Source organism: Mesoplodon densirostris, chromosome 10 (genome assembly GCF_025265405.1).
Source record: "Mesoplodon densirostris isolate mMesDen1 chromosome 10, mMesDen1 primary haplotype, whole genome shotgun sequence".
Classification (NCBI taxonomy): Eukaryota; Metazoa; Chordata; class Mammalia; order Artiodactyla; family Ziphiidae; genus Mesoplodon; species Mesoplodon densirostris.
In genome coordinates this window covers 109,181,248-109,208,236 of record NC_082670.1, presented here as the reverse complement: position 1 = coordinate 109,208,236, position 26,989 = coordinate 109,181,248, and the positions used below count along the sequence as shown (strand labels likewise).

At 49.7% G+C, this 26,989-nt stretch overlaps 1 protein-coding gene across 1 annotated transcript in view; it reads right to left on the bottom strand.

Moving 5' to 3' along the window:
- Positions 1 to 23,775, bottom strand: part of RUVBL1 (RuvB like AAA ATPase 1) — a 34,234-nt gene extending 10,459 nt beyond the window's left edge. The window contains exons 1-7 of the mRNA XM_060110301.1: positions 23,545 to 23,775; positions 19,911 to 19,997; positions 14,507 to 14,639; positions 6,500 to 6,651; positions 3,297 to 3,386; positions 2,378 to 2,527; positions 673 to 736 (exon numbers count right to left, since the gene is read on the bottom strand). Coding sequence (XP_059966284.1) covers positions 673 to 736; positions 2,378 to 2,527; positions 3,297 to 3,386; positions 6,500 to 6,651; positions 14,507 to 14,639; positions 19,911 to 19,997; positions 23,545 to 23,685 — 817 coding nt within the window. The 5' untranslated portion in view covers positions 23,686 to 23,775. The remainder of the gene's footprint in view (positions 1 to 672; positions 737 to 2,377; positions 2,528 to 3,296; positions 3,387 to 6,499; positions 6,652 to 14,506; positions 14,640 to 19,910; positions 19,998 to 23,544) is intronic.
- Between the last annotated feature and the right edge of the window lie 3,214 nt (positions 23,776 to 26,989).

Genomic DNA, 26,989 nt, shown 5'->3' with positions numbered 1-26,989 from the left:
TGTGCGACAAAGCTTCGTTAATTAACTTTCAATCAAGTGCCTGGAGGAAGGAACAGGGTGCGTGCAGAATCCTCTCCGGAGGGAAACCTGTGAGGAATGGCAGGTTCTGAGGAGAGGCACCATCTCTGAGCTCTAAGAGGGACAGAGCCTCTCAAAAGCTGAATAACCGTCCAAGGTCACATTGTCCAAACCAGCGCCTGTACTAACAGCAGGAGGGAGCAGCCCACAAACCCAGCACCTTCCACCACAGCCATGAAGCGGGGATGGTCAAGGCTGTGTTAAGATAAGGACGCTGCTCTAGGCGACTCTAATAGAAAGGGCTCAGATCATGCCACTGGCTGAAACTTTAAAGAAAACAGAGCTTTAATGTTTAACATTTTCAGGTGACAAAGCTATAGGTGGTAATTAGAAAAAAGAGGGGCGTACCAGTTAGCAAGGGGAGCAGGTAAACTACAGGCCCACGAGGGGCAGCCACACTCCCGCCTCGCCTGGGGACTCCATGCGCTGCAGAAGCAACGTGACCCGTGACAGCCTCCATCTGTGGGATGAGCGCAAGGACACCGAGGACAGCCACACACTGTCAGGGTGGAGGAGTGCGCCTCCCGACGCACTCGCCAGGTTGGGGACGGGGTCCGTCAGACCCCAGGCCCCCAGCTCTGCTTCTTCTCTCACCTGTGATCTCCGTCTTCTTTGGCTTCATGAGCTGGCCCATCATGGACAGGATGTCTTGTCCCCCCTGCAGAGAAGACTCAGGAATCAGTCCTGCTTCCTAAGGCAGCTGCAAATGCCTCATCGCCACCCCCCAACCCCAGTGCCCCCCGTCAACTGCCCCACGTCAGTTCGTCAACTCGACAGGGGTCCTGAGATGTGGAGACCCTGGGCACCTGCACTGGAAGCCTGAGGAGCTTCTCACCACAGAGGAGTTTTTAAGAGGTTCCCCCGAGCGGCCAGAATCAAACAAAATGCCTTTGTGGGAAGAACAAGCTCTGTGGGGACGACCCCCACCCAACCCCGGCCGTGTCTCTTCCCAGTCCCAGACGCCTTCACCCCACAGGCCTGCCAACCCTTCCCTGGGCATCCAGCTCTTCTGGACTCAATTCGAGTCCACCTGTCAGGAACCACAGTCTGTTTCCTGGGAAGCCCCTCCGTGCAGCGTCTGACCCCAACACTGTCCCGCTGCTCCAGCCCCCTGGGGACAGACGCATGGACTCGTGTCCCCCGCCTCCTCTCACTAGGCCCGGCTACCAGACTTGCTCGGAGCCCAGGGCCGGTCCCTGCAGCTGGCCGACCCCTCGCAGGCTCACCAGCTGCTGCACCCACCTGCCAGCCCCTCACAGTGCAGGTAGCAAGCAGTCAACATTTCGTGATCGCCTGCTGTTTCCAGGCCCTGGGACACAGGCGCTGCCTGAATGTTCAACAGTGAAAGGGAGCTAATGTTTCCCAAATACTTGCTGGGCCAGGTAGGAAGTATCATGCCCTTTTCACAGAGGAGCGAACTCAAAATCAGAGAGCCCTAAATCACAAAAACCTGAAGACCCGAAGTGACTGTCGGCCGAGCCCACAGTGTTGGAGCCACACAATCCCGGACTCCACTTTGGCGAGACTCATCAGGCGAGTGACTCCCAGCAGGCTGGTTTGGGGACTGCCGTTCCACAAACTGGGGGGAGATTCTTCAGCAATCTCTCTGCCAAGGCTCCAAGGGACAACACCCATGGATCAAATTCCAGGTTAGAAAGCCTATTCCCTTGTTGGTGAAGAGGTGGCCTCTTTTAGGACGAAGAGGAAACCAAACCCAAAGACCACCAGCAGGGAAGAGTCGGGTTCTCTGAATTGCACATTTCCCAGAGATGGCATAAAATCATCCTGTGCTTTCCCCACATTTTATTAGTCAGGACACAAGCATCCATCTTCTACTCGCATAAGGAGCAGGGACAGTTCCAGCTCAAAGCTATAAAACTGGAGATTCTGCTAAGCAGGGGGAAGACACAGCTTTGTCAGGCTCCCTAAAATCCTGCAAAGGGCTCAAAGAACACTCCTGCCCTCTGCCACTCACACCCAGAGCAGCCCAGGCCCGAGCCGAGTGCTGGAGAGAAGCCAGGGAGAAGCTGGCCAGCTCGGGGGGCCAGAGGCTGGGCTGGGAGGAGGAACAATACGCAGGAAACCATCTGTGACTAGAGCGTTTGAATTGCAACAAAGGAGCCCCTCGTAGCTCTTGTCCACGTTAATTGCTGAACATTACAGACAGAAAAGGACTGCCTGCCCTCAGAAGCAGCAGCAAGACTGACAGTTCATCCCGGAGCCTCCAGCACAGAAAAGGCTCCCGCGCCAGCAGGGCCGCCGGCAGGGCCAGCTTCCCGGCGGTAGCTGGGGGCAGTACCTGGGGCCGTGCGTTGGCCACGTCCAAGTCATGCAAGGTCACGTCCTGGATGATTTCCTTCTTCTTGTGCACGTCCCCCTTGGGCAAGGGGACGTACTCTTCAGCTTCGAGGTCGAATTCGGTGGCGTAGGTATCACACCTGCCCTGCCTCTGCAGAGAGACCAAAACCTGAGCGCCTGGCGAGCTCCACTGCCAAGTCCCCAAGCGGCACAGGGTGAGATAAAAGTCTCAGGTCCCACTGCGGCCTGACAGCCGCCTTGACAAACTGCAAACATGGCCTCTGCTTCCCTGCTGCCAAGAGAAGGAGCTATCTGCCCATCGCTGGGTTCCAAAACCCGGCTGAAAACACCCGATACTCTCTCCCAGAATCTTCCCCCTCTTTCTCTTAACTGTATGCAATTCCCGATAAAGGGCAAATCCAGTAGATTAACTGGAGACGGAGGGGCTGTTCAGACTCTTTTGTAGGTGGGTGATTTATTGTATGATATGAAGTATTATGCTCATCCATTAAACAGTGAGGAACTCTGTACAGGACACTGGAAATCAGATATAAAAAGAATGCCAACTAATGCAGCATTCCTTTCCACATGCATATATCTTGGGAAGAAAATACCAAAGAGATAAAAGGAAGATTAAATACCCTGCACATTTCAATTTGAAAATGACTACAGTTGCTTCGCTTCCTCACCATTCTCCCCCTCTAAACAGGTTTTAGGATTTTTCTCACAGACTGTCTGTTTTAATCATGAGAAGGTTAAAGAATGCAGATAAAGGGAAAGCAAACTTGACTAAATGTAAAGGGGCAACTGCTGACCTTCCGTCAGCATCGCAGCAGACACAGTGCCCCTTCCCACACACCCCGGACCCCCTGAAGAAAGAAAGCCACTTCCCGGCTACCTGGGTCTCCTCGTGGCATTACCTTCACGGCCCCACTGTTGGCTTCGATGTAAATCACATCTCCAGCTTCTACTCGCTCTTTCTGCAAACTTTCAAAAATGCTGGGGTCCAGCTTAAAAAAAAAAAAAAAAAAAAAGTGAACCAGAGAACTATAATCCACGTTGTATTTATTTCTGATATACTGTAAGGTAGTTTCCTCTATGAGAGCTGAGGTAGCTAATGACCGTATGGAGGGGGAGAGGGAGAGAGAGGGGGAGGGGGAGAGAGAGAGAGAGAGAGAGGGAGGGAGGGAGGGAGGGAGGGAGAGGGAGAGTGTGTGTGTGTGTGTGTGTGTGTGTGTCTGACCGCTTCCAGGTGAGGCCCATACTGTCCACGGGACCAGAGACCCTAACACCCCCTCTTGAGATTGCTTTCCCTGCTTCAATCCTTCGCGCTCCCCACGTCGGGCCGGGGTGGAAGTTCTGCACCGGAAGCCCGGACACAACCTGCTCACTCTCCATGGCTGCCCTCTGCGGGCCTGTGGTTTTAGACACGGCTCTCTGAGCTCCAGTTTCCTCATCTATGTAACAGCAGCCAGCCGTGAGCACACCATAGATGTGTAAACTTCAAAGAAAACATAGAAGCAGGATCTTTCCCAAGCCGGTCCATTCAAAGTCCAGTGTTTGCTCCCTTGGGCCCACCTGTCTCCATCTCCAGAAAAAGGGAAAGCAGCACGTTTCGGAAACTCTTGTCTCCCGCCGGATCATCCAGATTCAGGCCCCCTTAGGTGATCAATGCTCTGGGACAGCATCTTTTGTACAGAGTCAGTATTGAGAAATGTTTCTCTCAGTTAAATTTCAAGGGGAGCTATTACTCTCAACTCTCAAACAAAATTAAAGAGTAAAAACTTGCCAGGACTCAGTAGAAAAAGCAAGACATAAAAGAACACATACTGTATGATTCTATTTATATGAAATGTTCAGAAAAAGGCAAATATATAGACAGAAAGTAGATTAGGCATGAGGTTTCTTTTTGCAGTAATGAAAATGTTCTAAAATTGGATTGTGATGATAGCTGTACAACTCTGTAAACCGATTAAAATTCCTTGAGTTGTACACATCAAATGGGTGAATTTTACTAAAAATGAGACCTCAATGAAGTTGTTACAGAGAGTAACCACAGAGGGAACCCAGAGCTCTATCTCCCTGGTGGGATGGGCCCGACGGCTCCTGGACCCCTGCCATGAGCATGAGGACGGGGGCTGGCAGGCCCCTACCGCAGGGCTGGGATGAGGGAGGCTCTCCATAAAGATGGTGGTACTTCCTCCTCCACACTTAAATATTCACCCAGTATTTGAACTCCATCTATCCAAACAGCTTGTACATATGCTCAAAGTGGCTGGAAGTACTCAGTTTGGAAGCAAAACATTCACCCTTTTGTTATTTTCTTAAAGAAACTGTGCAAAACAGCTGTATGGGTAGCTAAAATTTAAACTGCATATCTTATTTTATATATCCTATATTGGATAGTACACCTTTTTTTTTTTTTTTTTGCCTCCAGCATTTTTATATCAGTTAATTTCCCAAATGAAGTGACTGAAGATGTAATTACTGGAAAGGTGGTAGACCCTACTAAGAAATCTAATTACTACAGAATGGGAGAGATGAAGGGGGAGGGGTTTAAGAGAGGTATTTGCAGAGGCAGCCTCCTGAGATGGAAACGCTGTTAGGATAAAGAAAAATGGTCCTTTGAAGAAGTGACATTTTTATGATCTCCATAAAGCAGTGACCAAGAAACCACCTTACAGAATCAAAGAACAATAAAATCACAGAGGAGAGCAAAGATGGGGAAATTATATGGTCAATCTACCACAGTTTACAGATAGGGAGGCCCAGAGAGCTCAACTGACTTCTAAAGGTCACACAGCAAGTTGGAGGGCAGAAAGCATAGTGGTTAGGACTCAGAGAGTCCGCCCTGCCACTAACTAGCTGTGTGATCCGAGGATGACTGCTTAACCTCCTCACGAGCCTCAGTTCTTTTATCTGTAAAATGAAGGAAATTACACACACACACACACACAGATTTGCTGATGCACTTGGCCCAGGGCCTGGCACATACAATAAGTGAGAGCTGTGAAGAAAAGGTTATTCATTGTTATTAATAAGGCAAAGCCACAATCAGGCTGCCCCATCTCACAACAACATCAACAGCTACCACTTCTTAGGTAACTGGGTGCCACACCCAAAGCTACAACTTTTATCCTCACAGTAACTCTGGAGATAGGCAATTATTATTCCCAAGTAACAGATGAAACTATCGCTCAGAGATGAAGTCACTGCAGAAGGCCACACTGCAGTGAGCGGCAGAGACTCCAAACCCATGCTCCCCGCCCGGCGTCCCTGCTGTCCGCCTCCTCAAGGTTTACAGGACAGGAGTGGGAGGATCACCCAGGGCCTTCCCCACTGCCACCGCCACACTCTCTCCGGGACCCTGGCCTGAGCAGAACCGACCACTGAAGCCACCTCGGGTTAATAGGGCTTGACACACAAAAGGGACTGCAGCCGGGACTCTGTGTTGGGCCACTGGGGAGTCCGCTGTCATCACTCTTCAACTCTTACCAGATCCCTTAGTGCTGCTTTTCCTGTGAGCACGAGCACTGGAACTGAACCGTCAATGCCCAGGCCTGTGACACACGGTCACTGTGTGGGACACAGAATGGCACCACACAGCTCAGGTCCTAACATACACAACTCCCTCGGCAACAAGAAAAGAAGAGGGCTTCCCTGGTGGCACAGTGGTTAAGAATCCGCCTGCCAATGCAGGGTACACGGGTTCGAGCCCTGGTCTGGGAAGATCCCACATGCCGTGAAGCAACTAAGCCCGTGGGCCACAACTACTGAGCCTGCGCTCTAGAGCCCATGAGCCACAACTACTGAAGCCCGAACGCCTAGAGCCCGTGCTCTGCAACAAGAGAAGCCACCGCAATGAGAAGCCCGCGCACCGCAACGCAGAGTAGTCCCTGCTCTGCACAACTAGAGAAAGCCCGCGCGCAGCAACGAAGACCCAACGGAACCAAAAATAAATAAATGAATAAATAAATAAAAAGAGAAGAAGAGTCGCGTCTTCACTGAGTCCTCCGTGTGCCAGCCGTGCCCCACACGTGACTCCGTCGGCCCTGTGCACAGACAGGTCACGCCGCGCGGGGCGATCCTGGGGCAGCGCGACGGCCCACGAGCAGGCACTCACTTTCAGCTGCTTGGTCCCCTTGGCTGTCTTGAGCCCTATGATCACGTGGCTGATGGTCTTGCCGTAGCCCCCCATGGGGTTCTCCGTCTCACATGGGGTGAGCTCCGTGACCTCGCCTTCGTATACCTCCTTGGTCTCCTTTATCCGCAGCCCTGGAAGAGACAGACGGCAGATGAATGAGCCCTGGTGAGAAGCGCAACTCCCTCTCGTTCTTTTTTTTTTTTTTTTTTTTTTTTTTGCGGTACGCGGGCCTCTCACTGCTGTGGTCTCCCCTGTTGCGGAGCACAGGCTCCGGACGCGCAGGCTCCGGACGCGCAGGCTCAGCGGCCATGGCTCACGGGCCCAGCCGCTCCGCGGCATATGGGATCCTCCCAGACCGGGGCACGAACCCGTATCCCCTGCATCGGCAGGCGGACTCTCAACCACTTGCGCCACCAGGGAGGCCCTCCCTCTCGTTCTTTTAACAGCCATTTTAGCCATAACACCTCCACGTTATAAGAACCAACAAGTCAGCCTCACCCGTATGTAACCCTGGGTGGGGAAGCGCTGCCCACACACACGTCGTGGAGGAGCTGCTCGGAACGCAGAGAACCGTTCTGTCTCACCTTCTCAAAGGCACCTTCTAGGTTCAGATCTAGCACTAGACACACAGGCCATCGTTCCTCAGAATTGTTTCAGACAATGCTACCCCTCCGAGGGGGTGAAACTTAGCTGAAGCCTCTGATCCTGTCTCTGAGCCCAAACCATCCTACTCCGCTAGAGCAGCAACTACATGGGCCTTTGTTTCCTGCATTTCTGACTCGAAGGAAATTTTTAAAACCAGTGGAGTCACTCACCACACCCCTTCTGACACCATCAGGCCTGAGCAAGGCATAGGATAATAATGAGAGGTCCGTGCTGAGAGCAAGGGACAGCCGCCCCGCCAGGCAGCTGGGCCCCGGCTGGTCGTCACTGCACACCCCAAGAAGAAACACCCAGCTGCCATTCACGAGTTGTAGCAGGTTGTTCTACAACTCTTTGCAATTCATCTCCAAAGCAAACCGCCCCCAATAATAAAGGATATACAGTTCTTAGATTAGAATACTGTAAATGAAGGCAAACTTCTCTCTCCTGTTCTAAACATCACCCACATTAGCTGTTCAGTAAACGTTTGTTGTCAAATTAATTTTTAGAAGATGGCCTCAGTGCCCTCAAGTATAACGTTTTTGCTGCTGGAAGCATCCTTCCCTCCCTTTGGCCTCACAGACTTCCAGGTAGAGACTTGCCGGCTCTACAAAGCTGCCCTGACACAACCCTTCCTTCTTCCTCACCCTCCGGTCACCACCTGGCACCCTGCGTCTCCCCCTGCCGGGACCTGCAGCGCCGAGCGGCCCCCACGAGACTGTCAACACCCGGGCTGAAGGCTCAGCCCCACAGGCACACGTGAATGGACGGGCCAAAGAAGCCACTTAAGGGTTGAGGGGGTGTCATCAGGCAGACCATCCAACACCCAAGAAATCTGCCTGCGGATGTGCCTGCAAGTTCTGTACAAGGCCCACGATCTCTTAGGAGGGCGCCACGGGATGCTACAGCCCCTGCACCACGGCACCCCCGAACTCAGCACGAAAACCCAGGCCTTGTCTGGATCAGACGTTTTTTCCCCTCCAAGTCGATACAGGCATGTCTCTGCCTGCTGGCCCGGGGGACAAGAAGAGTAGCTAGAGGTGGTATAAGGAGCTTCTGGAGTTCTAGTAAGGTCTGTTTCTTGATCCGGGTGCTGGTTACATGAGTGTGTTGACTTTATGAAAACTCACCAAGCTCCACAGTTACGATTTATGCTCCTTTCTGTGTGTACGCACATTGTGCTTCAATAACATATACAGTAACTTGAGAAAAAGAGGAAACTGGGTTTTTCTAACAAAGCAATGATAATCATTAGTAACTGAAGTTTTCTTAAAATAGGAAGACAAATGCACATCACCACCCCAGCTTCTCTGAAAACACACATAGCACATACACACTCCAGCACAGGCTCTAATTCCCAAAGTCCAGGTCAAGAGATACAAATGGCTTCCTCTGAAACCACAGCCATGCCACAGGTAAGTTAACAGCTATTAAATCTGTTTTCAGAGGATTCTGAAAACTTCAACAAGAAAGCCATTCTAAGTCACTGTGCCTGCCACCAGCTCAAAGGTGAGGAGGGAAGCATCCTTGGGTCAGATCAGGTGAAGCTGGGTACAGAAGGCACCCCCAGGGGACAGACCACACCACCAACAATAAACTAAGAATCAAGCTGCAGCAGCTCTTCGCCCTTAGAAGCAGCCCCCCACCCGGCCCAGAGGGTTGGGGCCGGCAGACAGCAGGAGGGTCGTCAGCCCCGAAGCAGCCGTGGAAGGACTCCGTCTCCGCTTCGCAGATGCAACCGTCAGCGCCAGCGGTGAGGCGGAGAGTCTGTCCCTCTTCAGGGTGGACCCAGGACTGGGGTCCGAGTCTCCAGGACCCGTTTCCTCTGACCCTACCGCAGGGCCTTTCTCATGAACCTTGCCCTGTCCTTTCCCTTCCAGTTAGCATGTGCCCACGGCGCTCATCACCCCCTTTCTGCCAGTGCTTGAGTACAACCCCCGTCTCTATCTAGTTTGTATTTTGCCCAAAGGTAAAAATAGAAACATAAAGGAAACACAGATTTAAAAGACAGAAGACACTTCTCAACCAATCTATTATGTAGACCTTTATTTGTATCCTGATTTGCATACTAATACTATAAAAGAAACATATTATGACACAGGACAACCTGAAATGTGAAGATTAACTAGATACGTGATGATATTAAAGAATTTACTGTTAATTTTTTCTAGGTATGAAAATGGTATTTTTTAAGTCCTTCTCTTTCAGAGATACATAACTGAAATACTTATAGATATGAAAGCAGCTCTGCACTCAGATGGGACCATGGGGGAGGTCATCGTACCACTTGACCACTTCTTGGGTACTTGATACTTTCCAAAATAAAAATTTTAACAATGGAAAAAGAAAAAACAACAAAATACTACCCTACAACCTCCAGAATCACTAAAACTAAAAAGACTGACGATATCAAGAGCTGGTAAGGATGCAGAACTAAAGGAAAGCTTACACTGCCGGTGGGAGTGTGAGTTGGTTTAGAGACAGCATGGTATTTATTATCTCCTAAAATTGACTACATGAATACCTGTGACCCTGCAATTCAGCTCCGAGGTATATACCCAAGAGGCCTGAGTGCACGTGTGCACCAAGGGACACAGCCAGCAACAGTCACGCAGCATCATTCTTAGTTGCCAAACACTGGGAAAACTCCCACGTCTACCTGCAGTGGGAGAGGTGACTGCACCGTGGTGTATTCACACAACAGAACACCACGGAGCGATGAGAAACGATGATGGCTACCCGCAGCCATAGGGCTGACTCTCAAACATGGAAGGACAGATGTAACCATACAGATGCTCTGGGGTATTGGCAATAACCTCTTTCTTGATTGGGTGCTAGTTTCATGGGTTTTCAATTTGTAATAATCCACCGAGGTATACACTGATGTTCCGTGCACTCTTCTGTATTTGTGCACCAAACTACCAAGTCACTTTAAAAAGAAATACCTAAGTAAATAATAGCAGTGGGCCCGGGCGAAAGAGGAACACTGCTGGCTTAAGTTGAGGGAGCACTGCTCCACACCTCCACTGGACCCAGTCACAGTTCTCACCCTGCAGACTCACCTGACAGCTTCTACAATTCCTCCCTCCTCGACTGCACTCAGACCATTTGCCTCCGAATCTCAAGGGTTGGGACCCGGTCATCTTTATGAGTTTAAGGCTCCCCAGATGATTCCAATGTACAGCCCCAGCTGAGAGACACTCATCTGAAGAATGAGTGAAGAACTCTGTTCGGCTCGTGGCATGGAGCTGTACACTACCCTGAGGGTGGGCAGCCCCGTAATGGTCTGGGTGTCCTCACCACCAAGCCGCCTCTGTCCTAAGAGGGAAATATCCCAGTGGCACAGAGAAACACTGCCCGTGGTTCAGACACGCTCAGTCACTTCCCACCTTCAAACCAGGTCATTATCCTATCACTGGGTTGTTTGCCTTCTTTCCCCAGAAACCCAATCAGGACAAAGACTCTCAGGTATTAAAGTTAAGGAAAAGTTTTACTCTACCTTCCTTTAATCTGATCACCTACAAATGGAAGTCTTGGAATAGTCCCAAAAGAGAGGCTGCATTTCATTTCTACCTTACCTAATGCTTAGTTCCTGAATATCAAGACAAAAATTTTCCAAACAACATGAATTTTGACAACAGAAGATTGTGACAAAATTGGAAATTACTGTACTTTTAAAATTAACTTTGATTTTTTTTTTAAATCAAAACTTTTATATCCCACGTAGATAAGTTCCTTCAAATGGAATGCTTCCCTCTATTTACTGGTAGACGACTGTAACACGAAATTCCTTGAGTAGGGGAAGAAAGGCATTCCCGTCTCTCACTAACCCCCATATTTGTTTAGAAGTTGCTCTGTGCTGACAAGCAGGCAGGGGATGTGGGTGACGGACAATGAGACCGGCTGTTAGCCAGGAAAAGGGTCGGGCTGGCGCTATCTCCGGCAATGACATCGTGAACGACACAGGTTTCATCTGCTGGCTCAGGTTTCTAAATCCCTGACAGGGACCTTCATCGCGTCAAGGAAACAGCACAGACTCCTTGCTTTTTATTTCTGGTCAGCTTACCACTTCCTCCCCACCCCCTCTGCCACTTCACAGGAATTCAAAGGCAGAGGAAGATGGGCAGGGTTCCTTTTTGAAGAGAGTCAATGGCCTGTCTTTTTATTCTTTGTCAGGATCCAGAAATTTCTCTTCACCTTGCTGCCATCAAAAGAACCGCATTGTCTCGTCCCCTCAAAAATGGCAAATCACAAAACAGAACGCCAGGAAATTTATCTCTAGTTTTTCAAATTTTACAGCATTTAAGTTAACTTTAAGCAATCCAAACATATGCATTCATGTAAAGGTGAATTTTGTCATCTTTTATCAATGTCAGAAAAAAAAATACATATATATATATATTTTTTTAATATATATATATATATGTGTGTTTTTTTAAATTTTTGGCTGCATTGGGTCTTCGCTGCTGCGTGCGGGCTTTCTCTAGTCGCAGTGAGTGGGGGCCACCCTTCGCCATGGTGCATGGGCCTCCCACTGCAGTGGCCTCTCTTGTTGCGGAGCATGGGCTCCAGGCACGCGGGCTTCAATAGTTGTGGCACGCGGGCAGTGAGCCATTTCCACTGTTATTCCAGATACAACACAACGAGCTGAACCTCACAAAGATAAAGCTGGTAAAGAAGCAAGACACAGCACCTAAAGTAGGTTCCGTTCAGATAACGTTTATAAAAGGGGCAAAACTAAGCCCCACTGCTTAGGACGCACACACGGGTGTACGGGGTTATGACTGCCACAGAAGCCACCGCCACACCACTCTTGCGCTCTGTGGGGGACGTGTAGGAGAGGTGAGGGGCTATGACCTGGGAGGGCACGAGCCATGTCTGTGGTGCCGCCCGTGCTCTGTTCCTTGAGTTGAATGGTGACTGCATGAGCGTCTACTTCATTATTGTTAAACTATAGGTATTTTTACACTTTTCTATGTGTATGTTATATGTCAGTTTAAAATAGGCACAAAAAAAAGAAATCCAGTGTTTCAAGGTAAAAAATATTTCCAGTAGGAAATACTTTGCAGTTTAAAAAAATCCAGAACTTAGCCTATGGACAGAGTGCACAGTCTCTGGTTTCTAAACCAACCTCTAACAAGAGTCCCAAAGTCCAGTGCTCACAGGGCCCTGGCAGGGACTCTAAGGCAGCAGAGCGAGTCCCACGAGGAGACCGGGGCGAGCTGGTGCAGGCCGCTCTGCTAGGGAGGGTGCCTGCTTCGTCTGGACCACCGCGGCTGCCAGGGAACAAAAGCTTCTTTCATTTTATGGGACATCTCCCAATTTCCAAATACTGGCAACTCACTCAAAAGTTATTAAAAAACACTGTGTAAACCAAACAACATCTGTCTATCGACCAGACACAGACTGAGGGCTAGAGGCCTCTGTTTTCTTCTACCTGCTTCAAAGTGCACCCCTTCTCTCGCTCAGAAAAACGTCACGGAGCACCCACCGTGGGCCAGGAACTGGGGCTACACTGATGAACACGGCCCGCTACACCCGCAGTGACATTCAACAGACGCCCAGCCTGCTCCTCCCCACGCTTCCCACCTCCAAGCCCGGCAGCGCCTGGCACTCATCCTCACCTCCTCTCTCTTCTCTCTCTTCCAGCCCCACATCTAATCTCTCAGGAAATCCTATCAGCTCCACCACCCCACCAGACCCAGAATCCAACCGCTTCTCCCACCCCCAGCTCCACCGCGCCGGCCGACGCACCACCACCTTTTGCCCAGACTCCTCGTGGGCTCCCTGCTTCTGCCCTCACTCTCCACACCCAGCCAGAGGGATTCCACTCTCCCACTGCTTCTCCCTTCATTTCGCACCACGTAGCATGCAAAGCCCTACCATGTTCTAAGGCCCTACGTGACCATACCCTTCCATTAGACTCTACCATTCTTGAGGAAAGAATTCTGGGCTTAGACAAATCTACCCTTTCTTTAACTTTCATAATTTCCTTGAAGTTTTCTAGTAAGTTTCCTTCTTGAGAATACTTACCTTGTTTTTTGTTTGTTTTTTAATACATTTATTTTATTTATTTTTGGCTGCACTGGGTCTTAGTTGCTGCGTGCAGGCTTTCTCTAGTTGTGGTGAGCGGGGGCTACTCTCTGTTGTGGTGCACGGGCTTCTCACTGCAGTGACTTCTCTTGTTGGGAGCACGGGCTCTAGGTGTGCAGGCTTCAGTAGTTGTGGCACGCGGGCTCAGTAGTTGTGGCGTGCGGGCTCTAGAGCGCACGCTCAGTAGTTGTGGCGCACAGGCTTAGCTGCTCCGCAGCATGTGGGATCTTCCCAGACCAGGGCTCGAACCCGTGTCCCCTGCATTGGCAGGCGGATTCTCAACCACTGCGTCACCAGGGAAGCCCCTTACCTTGTTTTGACAACCAGAGGGACTGTAAAATGACACAGGCACTCTGACAAGTGTTCATAACTTGTAACTCGGCCAGTATATCCTAGATATAGACACTCACGTGTGCATTAAATATTTTTTCATAGCTTAACAGGAATGAGCTATGTCTACAAGTAGGTCTGAGGGAAACTAAGATTTCCCCAGAACTAGACCAGCAGGAATGGGGCCAGGAGAATGCCCCAGAAGTCCTGGCTGGCAAGAGGTACAAATTCAGGAGGGCGGCCATTTTCTGCTCGCAGCACATGGTCAGAGCATGGGCTCCAGAGTCAGACAGGTGTAGGGTCAGACTGCAGGGCTGCTGCTACTTACTAGCTGGGTCACAGGAGGCAAGTTATTTAACTTTATGAGACTCTGTTTCATCAGATGCAAAATGCAGACTGAGAATTTCCTCTTGGGGAGTGAAAGGCCACAGTTAGTGGCGGGCCTGGCACGTCACAGGCAGTCAGTACAGCAGCTCCAGGCCCTGCAGGGTTGGCAGCACAGCCTTGAAGCCCCGCCGTCCCACGTGGTTTCCTCGCTTGCTGACCGGCTCAGCATGCAGGCCGGGCGTTCTGACGGCACGACACACAGTGTTGTTGGCTTACGTCCAGAACTGTTTCAGCGGACTGGCATCTCTAAAAGCACAGTAAGGCTCCCAGGAAAATCTACTTTGTCAGATGAAGAACCGCGGCCCCACAGCTGGGCCCACATTTGCTGGTTGCTAAAGCACTTCCATTGGAAAAGCTGGGTTTTTGTTTCGTTTGCAAAGACAACACTAATGGCAACAAAAGAGAAACAGCAGCGCCGCGAATACAAGTCCGAGAGGCACTTTCGCAAGGAAGAGGCAGGTGAGGACAAGCCTCGGACACACATGGACAGGGTATCAGGCGCAGACGGGTAGTGGGTGCAGGCCGGGTACTCACCAATGGCCCTGCGGAAGTTCTCCATCAGCACTTCTGTCTTCTTGATCTCCGTGGAGTAAACCTCACTCCCCACCATCGGGCAGAATGGGACCTTACTACCCAGCTCCTGAGCAATAGCCAAGGCTAGAGCTGTCTACAGGAGAAAACAAAGGAAATGCACTTGTTTCACATTCCTGAAGTATAAATCAGGAACATATGCCATAAAAACATTATTAACTAGGAACTGAAATTCTAGCCCTTTAGTTTTAATACAGTTTGCATGTTTCACAATAAACGTTTAATGACTTTTGTGGACAGTCGATTTCTAGCATAATGGTCCCTGTCATCACAACAGTTGTCACGACTGAGACTTGGCCAGTCCAGTTCCCGATGTTTCACATGCCCCTCCCACTCACCCTAGGAAGTGGACACCACTACTCTCCCCATTTCACAAATGAGAAAGCTGAGACACAGATTAAATAACACGTCCGCGGTACCATAATCTAGAAAATGGCACAGTGGAACCTTAAAGTCTGACAGCAGGGTTCCAGAGATCAGATTCCCATCAGAATAGTCAGTACAGTCTTCCAAAACTGTTCCCTCAGTGTCAAAACAGGGTTCAGACCTCGTCGCAGTACAACAGCACCACCGGGTCTTTGAGATACTGCTTTCTGTCTTTACAGACACAGGAAGGCACCAACTTACAACCCATTAGAAATCAATAATCAAGGAACAAATGACAGGATGTTCACTTTATGCTCAGTGGCCCCGCAAACCATGAAGAATGACACACAACCTAGGATTCTGAAGCTATGAACTGGTGAAGTTACACTTGAACATGCCCTAATAAACTACAAATGTACTTTTGCTAAGATAACTACCATGGTCAAAGAGCAAGTGTGAAAAGCCAGTGCCTTAAAGCTGGGGCAGGACGGGGAAACACCACGGCCTTGTACTACGGTTTTCACCTTTCCTCAACTTTGACACGAGAACCCAGGTAAGGTCCCCAAGGTGTACAGTCTAAGGAAGAGAACAAGGCTGCTACTGAAGGATGACACGGATCTCCGAGACAGTTTTAAAATTGGCTCAGTAAAGCTTCCTGTTCTGTTCACTGCCCTTCTGGTGAGAGTTTAATCTTCAGCGCGACCCTGGGTACACGGCAAATCCCTGGTGCCTGACTTCCTCATCTGTCAAATCAAAGTCCTGGGTTAGATCACCGGTAGCAAACTGGCTGCCCACAGACTGCTCCTGTTTTGGCCTGCAGAGTCTCATGTGTGTTTTCTTTCTTTTTTGGCTGTGTTGGGTCTTCATCGCTGTGCACGGGCTTTCTCTAGTTGCGACGAGCAGGGGCTTCTTTTCATTGTGGTGCGCGGGCTTCTCACTGCGGTGGCTTCTCTTGTTGTGGAGCACGGGCTCTAGGCATGTGCGCTCAGTAGTTGTGGCGCACGGGTTTAGTTACTCCGTGGCATGTGGGATAGTCCCAGACCAGGGATTGAACCCATGTCCCCGGCATTGGCAGGCGGCTTCTTAACCACTGCACCACCAGGGAAGTCCTCATGTGTGTTTTTAAACTCAGTTGTTGCCCATTTTCTAATGTTGGGAAATTTCACATAAAAATACAATTATTTAGGGCTTCTCTGGTGGCGCAGTGGTTGAGAGTCCGCCTGCCGATTCAGGGGACACGGGTTCGTGCCCCGGTCTGGGAGGATCCCACGTGCCGCGGAGCGGCTGGGCCCGTGAGCCATGGCCACTGGGCCTGCGCGTCCGGAGCCTGTGCTCCGCCACGGGAGAGGCCACAGCAGTGAGAGGCCCGTGTACCGCCAAAAAAAAAAAAAAAAAGGGTGTGCAGGCCTCCGGAGGGGAATGGCCATACTCTGAACAAGCAGCACACTCCTGCCGGCCACTCAGTTAAGTTGTCTGAACCTTGAGGCCCATGGGGACAATGTTACAAAAGCAACAGAGCCCCACGCTTCCAGCAAAGCGGCTACTAGAGCCACAGCCACTGCATCCTGTTACAAAACATCTAGAAGAAGTAAGTAGCCATGATAGACCCAAAGTAGTAAACTATCACTGCAAGGTAGTTTACCACTCTGAAACGCTGGGCAGGCGTTTGACAGATGCCAGAAACCCCTGGATAAAAAGGAGCCTTGAAGGGCACACGTCAGTAGACAAGGTGGCCACAGAGAAAATCTCCAAGGGACAAAGACAAGCTTGTCCGTCTCACCACACAGCTCTGGCCGAGGAAGTCTCACTAGCAGGCTCTCAAACAGATGAAGGATTGGTCTCTACACTGCCTGATGGCCAGAAAACCCAAGCCACAAAATTTCCTTCATGTGCCCTGTGCTGGCAGCACAGCAGGGGCCCTCCCAAGTCCTCTCAGGAAGCACTCAGCCCTAATCAAGAGATCAGGGAAGCCTCAGATTTGATCAAACATGAGTCCACAAGCAGATACAGGATACAAAATAAATAAGAAAGTATTTCATGAACGAGGAACAAGAGGCTATCAAAAATAGCCAGATTTGGGGACTTCCCTGGAGGCCCAGTGGTTAGGACTGCACGCTTCCACTGCAGGGGGCATGGGTTCGATCCCTGGTTGGGGAACTAAGATCCTGCAAGCTGCATGGCACGGCCAAAACAAACAAACAAATAAGCAAAAAACAGATTTTGAAGAAATGAAGAAATTAAAAATAATGAGTAGGGGAGGGAGGGGCTTCTTCATTACAAAAAAAAAAAAAACAAGCTAATATATGTAGAGGACACGACAGATTTAGAAAATCACCATTTTGCAACCACCAATGTGATAACTGATAAGGCAATGACCATCAATCAATGCTACAGCCATAGGGTAAAAGGATATTCAGGACATCTCAAAGTGTCACTTCCCAAATGATTATAAATTTCAGAGGGAACCAGTCCCCTCACAGTAGAACGTGGCGTCAGCCTCCTGTTGTGATGCAGGTTCCAGACACATCACCTGCATCACGTTCTGCCAAAGGGCTGAATGTTTCAGACACAATCAGACGACCACTGGAGGACAGCTGTAGGGTACTCTACAAAACAACTGTCCTGGGCTCTTCAAAAATGTCAGTGTCATAAAAGAAAACAAACCAAAAATGCAGGGGACAGGAACTGTTCTCGATAAAGAGACTAAAGAGACAATGATGAACGCAATGTGTGATGTGTGATTATGATTCCATTTAAAATATAAAAAAATGAAGGAGCCACAGACTGAAATGAGTTGGAGATATTTTAATGTCAACTAGATATTAGCTAATTTTATTAGCAACATTACATTTCTTGGGTGGATGACAGCACCATGGGAATGACAGAGAAGGTCCCTTGCACTTCCCTTCACATGGTTCAGAAGTAACACAGAGAAAGCACAAATCTCACCAAGTATTTACACTCAGGTACCTATGCGTAGGGTACAGAGGGACTCGTCAACCTGTCCTTTCCACTCTTTTGTAGGTTTCAAATTTTGCAAAATGGAGAATATTCAATGGACTGGATTAAAGAGTAGCTTCCTCACAGCTTACAAGACAGACCGGAAGAGAGGTCTAATGCAGCTGCCCAGAATGCAGAAGAGTCAAAACAACAGAAAACATAAAAGGGGTTCAAAGACTAAGAAGACAAAATGAGAAGCTCCAGCCCAGGATTTCCCAGTCTTGGCACCGCGGGCATTTTGGGCTGGAGAACTCCTCTTGCAGGGGCTGCTCTGTGCTCTGCAGGGTGCCCTGCAAACCCCACGGCCTCCACCCACAGGATGCCAGCAGCACTCCCGGCCCAACCAAGCGTGACACCCGAAAACGCCTCAGGACAGCGCCAAATGTTCCCCGGGGGGCAAACTCGGCCCACGTGCAGGACCTCTGCAGTGGAACCTCACCTAGCTGGAGTTCCAGAAGAGAAGAGAGAGAACAGGGAAAGGCAGCATCTGAAGAGACAAAGGCTGACCAGTTCCCAGAACTTATTAGACACAATATGTACTCAGATCCATATCAAGCAGGATAAATGAAAATAAATCCACACTTTGACATATCACAGTGAAACACCAAAACCAAAATATCCCAAAAACATCCAGAGAGAAAAGACAAAATCCTCAAAACCAGCCTTCTCAAAAGCAACAGTAGAAGCCAAAAGGTAGCAAATATCAATGAGAGAAACAGTACTGAAAGAACACACCTGTCAACTGAATTATATATCCAACATAACTATCTTTCAAAACAAGGGCAACACAATAAATACAAACCTGACCCTGCCACCAACAAACTTCTAGAAGGAACTTCCTAATGATGTACTTTAGGAAGGAAACGGAGGGAGAGCAAAAGTCTAAGATATGAGAAGGAACAGTAAGCAAATAAATGGTCAATACAGTGACAAGCAGAAAGGGAATTAAAGCTGACGTTTATACTTGTTCACAAACATAGCACTTCCTCCTCTATGGTTAGACACAAGTAAAAGACATACTTTCAGTTCAGTCGTATGACTTCAACATGATCGTTAGGGTCATCACCTCACCACTTGCCACTTTAATAAAGTCCCTCAAACAGGCAGGGCTGTGCTACTGCGTCAGAAAGGCTAAGGGACCTGCCTGGGATCTCAGCACCAGAGCTGGAACCCCTTTCTTAACACAGTGACTCCCCCAGGCTCCTCCTCTCCCGCACCAAGCAGCCCTCCTGAAGAACAAGGAGGGCCCAGACTGGGGACTCCAGAGCGTTCCAAGCACCCAGCCAAGCCCCTCACAGATCCCACAAGTTGTCCTGCACCCTCGGCCTGGAAGGCCCTTTTCTCCCCTGCAAAGTCAAATGTCAAGCTTCAACCCCTCCAGCCACACCGGCCCAAGTATCACCTCCTGCTGCAATTCCAGCTGCATTTAGGATCAGGCGACGCCCCGCACCTTAGTGCTCAACTGGAGTTTTTCATGCTGCCATGGTATCCCCTCTGCCCTGGAGAGACTATACGGCCCTTGGAGATAAAAATCACGTCTCTAATTCTTTTTTCCTTTTTCTTTCCATCTGTCACACAGCCAGAGTAGTGCTGGGTCAAGTCAGCATTCGGAAGATTGCTTGCTGACTGGTTTTCTTTCCCCCTCAAGTAAGATGTCACTCCCAAGATTTTATGAAGCCCTAGGCCAACAGAAATGTATTTCCAAAGCAAAGGAGACTTGAAAGAGATAAAAGACAAATTACAGAAACAATGAGACACCTCTGAGGACTTCACTCTCTTTTCTCTGGAGGTCAGCCAGGGTAATTTGAATTTTAGAAGCATGGATTTTAGATACTCAACGGTATTACTGCACATCGGTTTTAAAAACATACGTATAACCCATTTAGCTAAACAAAGACTAGTTAAGACACAAATTGAATTTGGCTTAGACATTAAGATCATCCTCTTGGGTAGATTTTAAAAAATGAGAGAAAATGAGTACCTTGCCAGTTCCAGGAGGCCCTGCCAACAAGACAGCTCTTCCAGCCATTTTCTTGCTTTTGATTAATTCCACTATCACACCACATGCCTAGACACCACAATAGAAAGAAATAATAAATCAATATTAAAATGTCTCACAGGAGGAAAAAGTCCAGTGTCTGGTCCACACAACTCAGACTCATCGAGTGCCGGGACTCCACAGGCGCTGTTCTAGGCGCCAGAGGCAGTAGAGGGCCATGGAGCTCACGTCCTGGTGGAGGAGACACACAAACACAGAACCTCTACTGTGAAGAAAAAAGGGCAACGCAAGAGCAAGTGGCTGGGGGCAGACGTTACTCTATAATAAAGAGTGATCGGGGAAGGCCTCTCTGACATTATATGTGATATACGAAGCTGCAGGCAGGGCAGGAGTCAGTGTTCCGAGCAAAGGAAACAATAAATTCAAAATACAGGAATGAGCTTGGCATGTCCAAGGGACAGAAAAGCTGTGCTGACCAGAGTTCAGAAAACAAGCAGACCGGGAAGAGGAGGTGGTAGAGGCAGGAGGGGTAGCACTGAGAACAGAATCTTCCAGTCCAGAGTAAAGTCTGGATTTTATTCCACGTGTAATGGGAAGCCAGTGAGGAAGCCTGAGGCCACAGGTCATGTTCTGAAAATTTGTTTTTAAAGTATCTCAATGGCTGCTATGTGGAGAACGGACAGGAGGGGTACAAACGGGAGCAGTGGCATATACTCCAGGGGCCCACACACCTCAAAACTGGAAACAAGACTGTGTGTATCTGTTCAAATGTGCATTCTTCCAGGGAGGGGTCACAGCTTGCATCACATTCCCAAATTAACCCACTAAGGGCTAAGAATCGATGACATATTCTACTAGTTGGCCATCAGGTAACTATCCCAGAATGCTGTAAGCAAATGCTGCACGTGAGGTTTAACCTACAGCATCCTAAGATCCAAGGAATGCCCTTCAAATCCTCAAGACTAAATTACTTGTTTGTTTGTATATTTTAAATATTCTGAGTATTAAGCCATTTACAGCATATATATTATATATAGACAGGTATGGACATTATATACGTACAGCATGTATTTCGCATACACATACACATATATACAATTGACCCACGAACTCTTGAAGTTAGGGGCGCCTAACCTCCACGCAGGCGAAAATCAGCACATAACTATACAGTCAGCCCTCCATATCTGTGGTTCAGCAGCCCTGGATTCAACCAACTGGGGGTCATGTAGCACCCTAATACGTATTTATTGAAAGAAATCTGCGAATAAGTGGACCCATGCAGTTCAAACCCATGTCGTTCAAGAGTGGACTGCATATTGATACGTGTGTGTGTATATGTTTAGAAATTCCATAAATGGGTTCCTGGTTTTATGTATTTTAGAATAGTTAACCCTAAAGGAGTAAGGCTGAGAAAGTCACACTCCTGAAACACCTCATCTCAAGGTTTCTCACACTGATCTAAAACCCGAAAGCACAACTGTCTCCAAGGTGCACCGTCCTTGCCTCAGGGCAGGCCCACAGCTCCTCTACCTGGGTGGTACCTTGTGGACAGGGTCTTGTGAGCACATCTTATCTCCTCTCCCACTTTCCCCATGGACTGTGGAGACCTACCTTGGTCCCACACTTAGCCCCTCAAAAACGTGGGTTCAAGGAATGCATGTGGATGTGCCCTATTCCATTTCTGGTTCAGCTGGAAAAGCACAGTACACATAACAGAGCCTGGAAGATATTCTTCAGACGCTGCATTTCTAAAAAGACAAAAGAGCCATTATGGTCTTTCCACAGTAACCTCTGATATCATAATCCTCAGCACTGGAAGATTTTGGGCAACTCAGAAGAGGTAGAAGAGCCTTTGCCAACCCTGGCTACGTACTCTTATTCACACACTTCCCCTTCCATTTAATCTTCTTCCATTTAGGCTCCTTCTCTCCAGTGAGACGTGTCCAGTGAATTCCAAAATTTAAAAAGTATGAACTGGAAGGGCCTTTAAAAGATGACCTAGTCTAACTCTCATTTTTCAGATGAGGACATTAAACATCAAGGAGGCTGCTGATGTGACCAGACTCAGACAAGGACCTGGTAGCAGAGGTGGGATGACTAATAATTCAGTACGTAAATTCTGAGTCCCTATAATGAGTCAAGTTCTGGGTATATAATACTACCCGGTCTCTATCCTTGGGAAGCTCATATTCGTAGGGAGGTACACAGCATCAGAGGCAAGAGTATGGATTCTGGAGTCAGAGAGACTTAGGTTTAAATCCTGGCTCGACCAATTACCAGTCGAGTACCCTTAGATCCATAACCTAACCTCTAGGAACCACAGTTTCCTCATCTGAAAACAGAGTTCATCGCATAGTGGCACAAAGCCTAACGGGTTTATGGCAAAGTATACTAATGTCTACAACTTACTTTGAGGTGCAAAAGCAGATTGTTAGATGGATAAATGAGCAGATAGAAGACAAAGCAACAGAGTAAAATGTTACTTGTAGAATTCAGGCACACAGGTACGCACTACACAAGTCTTTCAACTTTTTGGTACGTCTGAAAAGTGCCATAACAGAGTGGAGGAGGGACAGGTATAAGGGTGGTGATGAACGATAAGACAATGGAAACGGAGCTGCTTAGCACAGTGCTCGGCACATGAAAAGCACTCAACAATGTCAGCTACTTGCAGAGACAGGCCCTCTGAGAGCAGAAGCTGGATGAAGAGAAATTTCAAAGTCACCTTGGCCCTGTCACTATTTCCTCTCGGGAAACCTGATGTTCCAAATGGAAACCAGAGGCTTCTCTCTGGCCCTTTCTATTAGCACAATCAGGCTAGGAGGCAACAGTCTTACCCAGGAGTTCTGTAGCTGCCGAGCCACCGCACGGGCAGAGGGGCCAAATGGGCTGACGTTAGGGCTGAAGGGGGCCCGAGGGGGGCGGTCCTACCACAGAGCGCGCTGCTTCCGGAGTCAGGGGCGCACAGGCACAAACTCCAGCATTACTATTACTAAAACGGGTGGCAAGCGGATGGGTGAAGTGACCTCTCCCACGCTCAATGTTTTCATCAAAAAAAAAAAAAATACACACACACACACACAGAGCCTGAACGGTTTTGTGATGATAATGCGGCCGAAGGCACTTGGCACCAGCATCACTTAGAAGAAGTGGGCTTAACTGGAATGTTCAGAAAGGCCTCTGTACCTGCCACTTGCTCAGGCGGATCACCTCCCGACTTTAAAAGCCCCAGAGCCTCCCACTGCGCTCACAGCAACGCAAATGCCGTGCCCGGGCCCGCAGAGCCCCGCAGGAAGTGATCCCCGAAGTCTAATAACGGCCCTTCTGCTCAGCGGTTTAAACGTCTGTGTCTGAAACGCGAGCTCCCGGAGAGCAGGGACCTGGCCCGTCTTCTCCCCGCCGACCCCCGTGCCGCGCGGACGGCCTGGCCCCGAGCGGCGGTCAGTCAAGACTCGCGGCCAGGAGTGAGGCCGCGGGGTCTTCGCCGCGCCCCGGGACGTCCTCCCCACGCCCCACCCCCAGGTCCGCGCCGCCCGGGCCCACCTCAGCCCCGTCCCCGCCTCGGTCTCCCCCTCAGCTCAGTCCCCCAGCCTCAGCCCCCGCCCCGCCGCCACACCTCGCGCGCGTTCTCCTGGCCCACGAGCCCCGAGGCCGCCTGCTTGGCCAGGCCGCTCTCGTCCAGCCCCAGCCCCTTCACATGGCTGTGGGAGGCGATGCGCTGCGTCTTGGTGGTGCTCTTCACCTCCTCGATCTTCATCCTGCGCACCTGGAGCCCGAGCGCCCACTCAGTCGTAGCAGCGCGCAGCCGGTTACCACGCGGCCGTTACCAGGCGGCTGGTCCGGCCCCGCCTCGGTCAGCTCCCCATTGGCCGCGGCGGGAACGCCTCAGAGCCCCACTGGCTCCTGGCTTTGCCCGTCGCGGCTGCAGGGGAGGCTCCGCCCACCCGCTTCCGGCTGTGTCCCGAGGTTGGCTTCCCCCGAGGCCGGCGCTTCCTGCCCGGGTGGGCCCGAAAGGGCCGCTGCGCCCCGGTGAGGGCCCGAGTCCCGCTCTTCGCGGCGCCTTCGCGTCAGTGACCGCATTCGAATGGGTACCCTTTTGCGGAGCTCAAGTTCGACCTTGGTGTTGGAGATGAAGAGACAGGTTTAGAACTTAAGCTTCGACTTGTGCCCACTCAGCAGTTTTCTGACTCCCACGCCTTTCATCTCCCTGGGGAGGCTGTGCTCAGCATCCTCCCTGGGATTGTCCTCCTCTTCTTCTCCTCGCCTCCACCTCTCCCTTTACTTAGATTAAGTTGGCTGTGGATGACGTTTAGTGTAATTCCTAATGCAGATAAAGATGCGGGCTAAAAGAGGCCCAGTAACTTATGAAGAACGCACAGCAAGTAATCAGAAGAGTTGGAATTGGAACTCCACCTGAGGACTTCAGGTTTTGCAGCCGGTGTAAACCTCATCCCATCCCACGACCTCAGATGAGACAATTAGCCAGTGGCTGTGTCCTGTCCGGTTCCATGATGATATTAACACTCCCCCAAAAAGTGTACTCTTCCCATCCACCCAGTCATTCCACAAACATTTGTTAGCACCTGCTGTGAGCCAGACACTACAATGCACTAGGATGCAGACATAAAATACAAAATCTTCAGCCTTGACAAGCTCAGTCCTTAGTTGGGAAACTTGGAACACGAGGTGTGCCAAAGCAGGTACACCCACGTGGCGTGCAAGCCCAAAGCAGGGCCATCTGGAAAAGCTGGAGAGCCAAGGAAGGCACCATGACGTGGTAACGCCTGGACCGATCCCTGACAGAAGGATAACATCCTCAGAAGCAGACGGTATGTCACCATTTCACACCTGAGTGGACTCAGGTCCAGAGAAAGGGAGGGACTGGCCCAGAGCTCAGGGGAGCTTGCATTAGGGTTGAGACAGACCTGAAGTCAAATCCAGGTGCAGGAATTCCTGACTCCCACATCTCCTTGTACTTCTCCATCATAACTTTTGAGTCTAGGTTTCTGATTACTTGCAAGACTATCAGGTCAATGTTAGTCTCTCCTACTAAATGGCAGGCATTATGAAAGTGTAGACCACATCTGTGTTGTTCATCATTTCAACCCCAGTGTCTGGCACACAGCCTGGCTCACAGTTAAGGCTTCTTATACATTCAGTAGGGTTCTGGGCCCTCACATACACACAAAATCATGCAGTTTTGCTGCACGTATTTTACACAGCGGGATCTTATGGGACTTGATAATGGTTTCTGTCAGTGAATGGAACCTTTTGGGCCCCACCTCCCCCTCCACCAGAGCTGTTACATTTTTTTCCTGCTAAAGAACAGTTCAGACATCTGATCCAGCCTAGCATTCTCTTTTTACAGGTGAGGAAACTGAGGCCCTGAAAGGGGATGGAGTTTGTCCACGATCACAAATTGAGCAAATGCCTTTCCCAGGCCTAGACGCCAGGTCCAGTGTGCAAAGAAGCTGGGCCTGGCTGCAGAGCCAGGCAGTTCCTTTCATTTCAACAGAAGATGACGCGGTAGGCCAGTGTCCAAAGTATGCAAGGTGCATGAAGGTAGGTGAGGCCCATAGCAGTGGACAGGGGTTATTATGCCCGCCCAGCACCCTTCCTACCTCTTCTGGCCACCTTCACTCTAATTTTCTGTAGAGAACCACCCTTCCCCAATTGGCATCTAGGTGGTTTAGATGGGTTGACCCCACCCCCAGCTTTATTTCAGAAATGGACATGGGACCCTGGCCTGGCCTATCAAAGTATCCCCTCCTCCCCAGAATGGTGATTGGTTCAGAAATGTGAGTGGACAGTCCAATGACACTCAGACCTGCACTTTTACTGGAAATATCAGGAAAGAGACTTGGGTCCTAGGTTTCCAGGTCATCTTTGCCACTTCATGGGAAGACTCTGTCTGAGAATGAAGCCAGCACAAAGGAAAGGAAAGCTGGCAGATTCCTGATGAAATCCTTTACGTTCCCAGATCCAGCTTTGCCCTACTTGGCAGTGTAAATGGCACTGACATTGGGGCTTAAAATAACTTGAGTTAGGGTTCCACCCATGGGTTTGTGCAGTGACACACATACAAGGAACGGAGTGGGCAGTTGCCTCCCAGCTTGTGCTGTGTGACAACCCCAGACCTGCCTGCTCTGTCACACTCACTCCCATGAGCCTTGCTCTTTCACCTCCAGTCCCTTGACCCCTCTTTTCTCCAGTCCAAGCTTGAGCATCTCAGCCACTTGGTTCCCAGTGCTTCTGCTCCCTCCTTGCTTTGACTCCTTTCACACCTGACCTTTGAACCCACAAGCCCAGGTCAAGCCTGCCTCTGCCTTCTCCAACATCTTGAGAAGGCTGCTGCATGTGGAGGGGGGCAATGACCCAGGGGCCCCGTGGAGCCACACGTTGTCACGGTCTCCAGGCTCAGCTGAGTGCTGAGAGTGTATCCTAACTAATAGGACATTTAGGACATTTAATAATGGTCTGCAGTAATCAAACAGCGTGGCACTGCCATAAGGATAGACATATAGACTAATGGAATCGAATAGAGAGCCCAGAAATAAACCCTCAGTATATCAGCAAGGCTGCCAAGACCATTCAAAGGGGAAAGAGCTGAAACTTAATTTTTTTTTTTTTTTTGGGCCATGCCATGTGGCATGTGGGATCTTAGTTCCTCAACCAGGGATCAAACCTGTGTCCCCTGCAGTGGAAGCGTGGAGTCTTAACCACTGGACCGCCAGGGAAGTCCAGTAACTAAGTCTTGATTTGGTGACTTGAGGCTTAGCATAAGCCACTGCATTTTGGGCCCATTGTCTTATTTTTAACAATTTCCTCCTTTTGACCAGTCTCTCAGCCTGAGGGATGCAATACAAATTTAAGGCATTAGTGCTATTCCCAGCTGCCACTCTGGAGGCCTTGCAGCTTCTGCTGACGCTCTGTGTGGTGCTCACAGGTTATGACGTCGGGTTCACGTTCTTTGTCAGTCTTTCTTTCATTCTTTTTCTGATGTTTCAGTCGTAAGGAGATCATTTGCGTGGTGGTTAGTGGCTGCAAACATGCATTTAAAG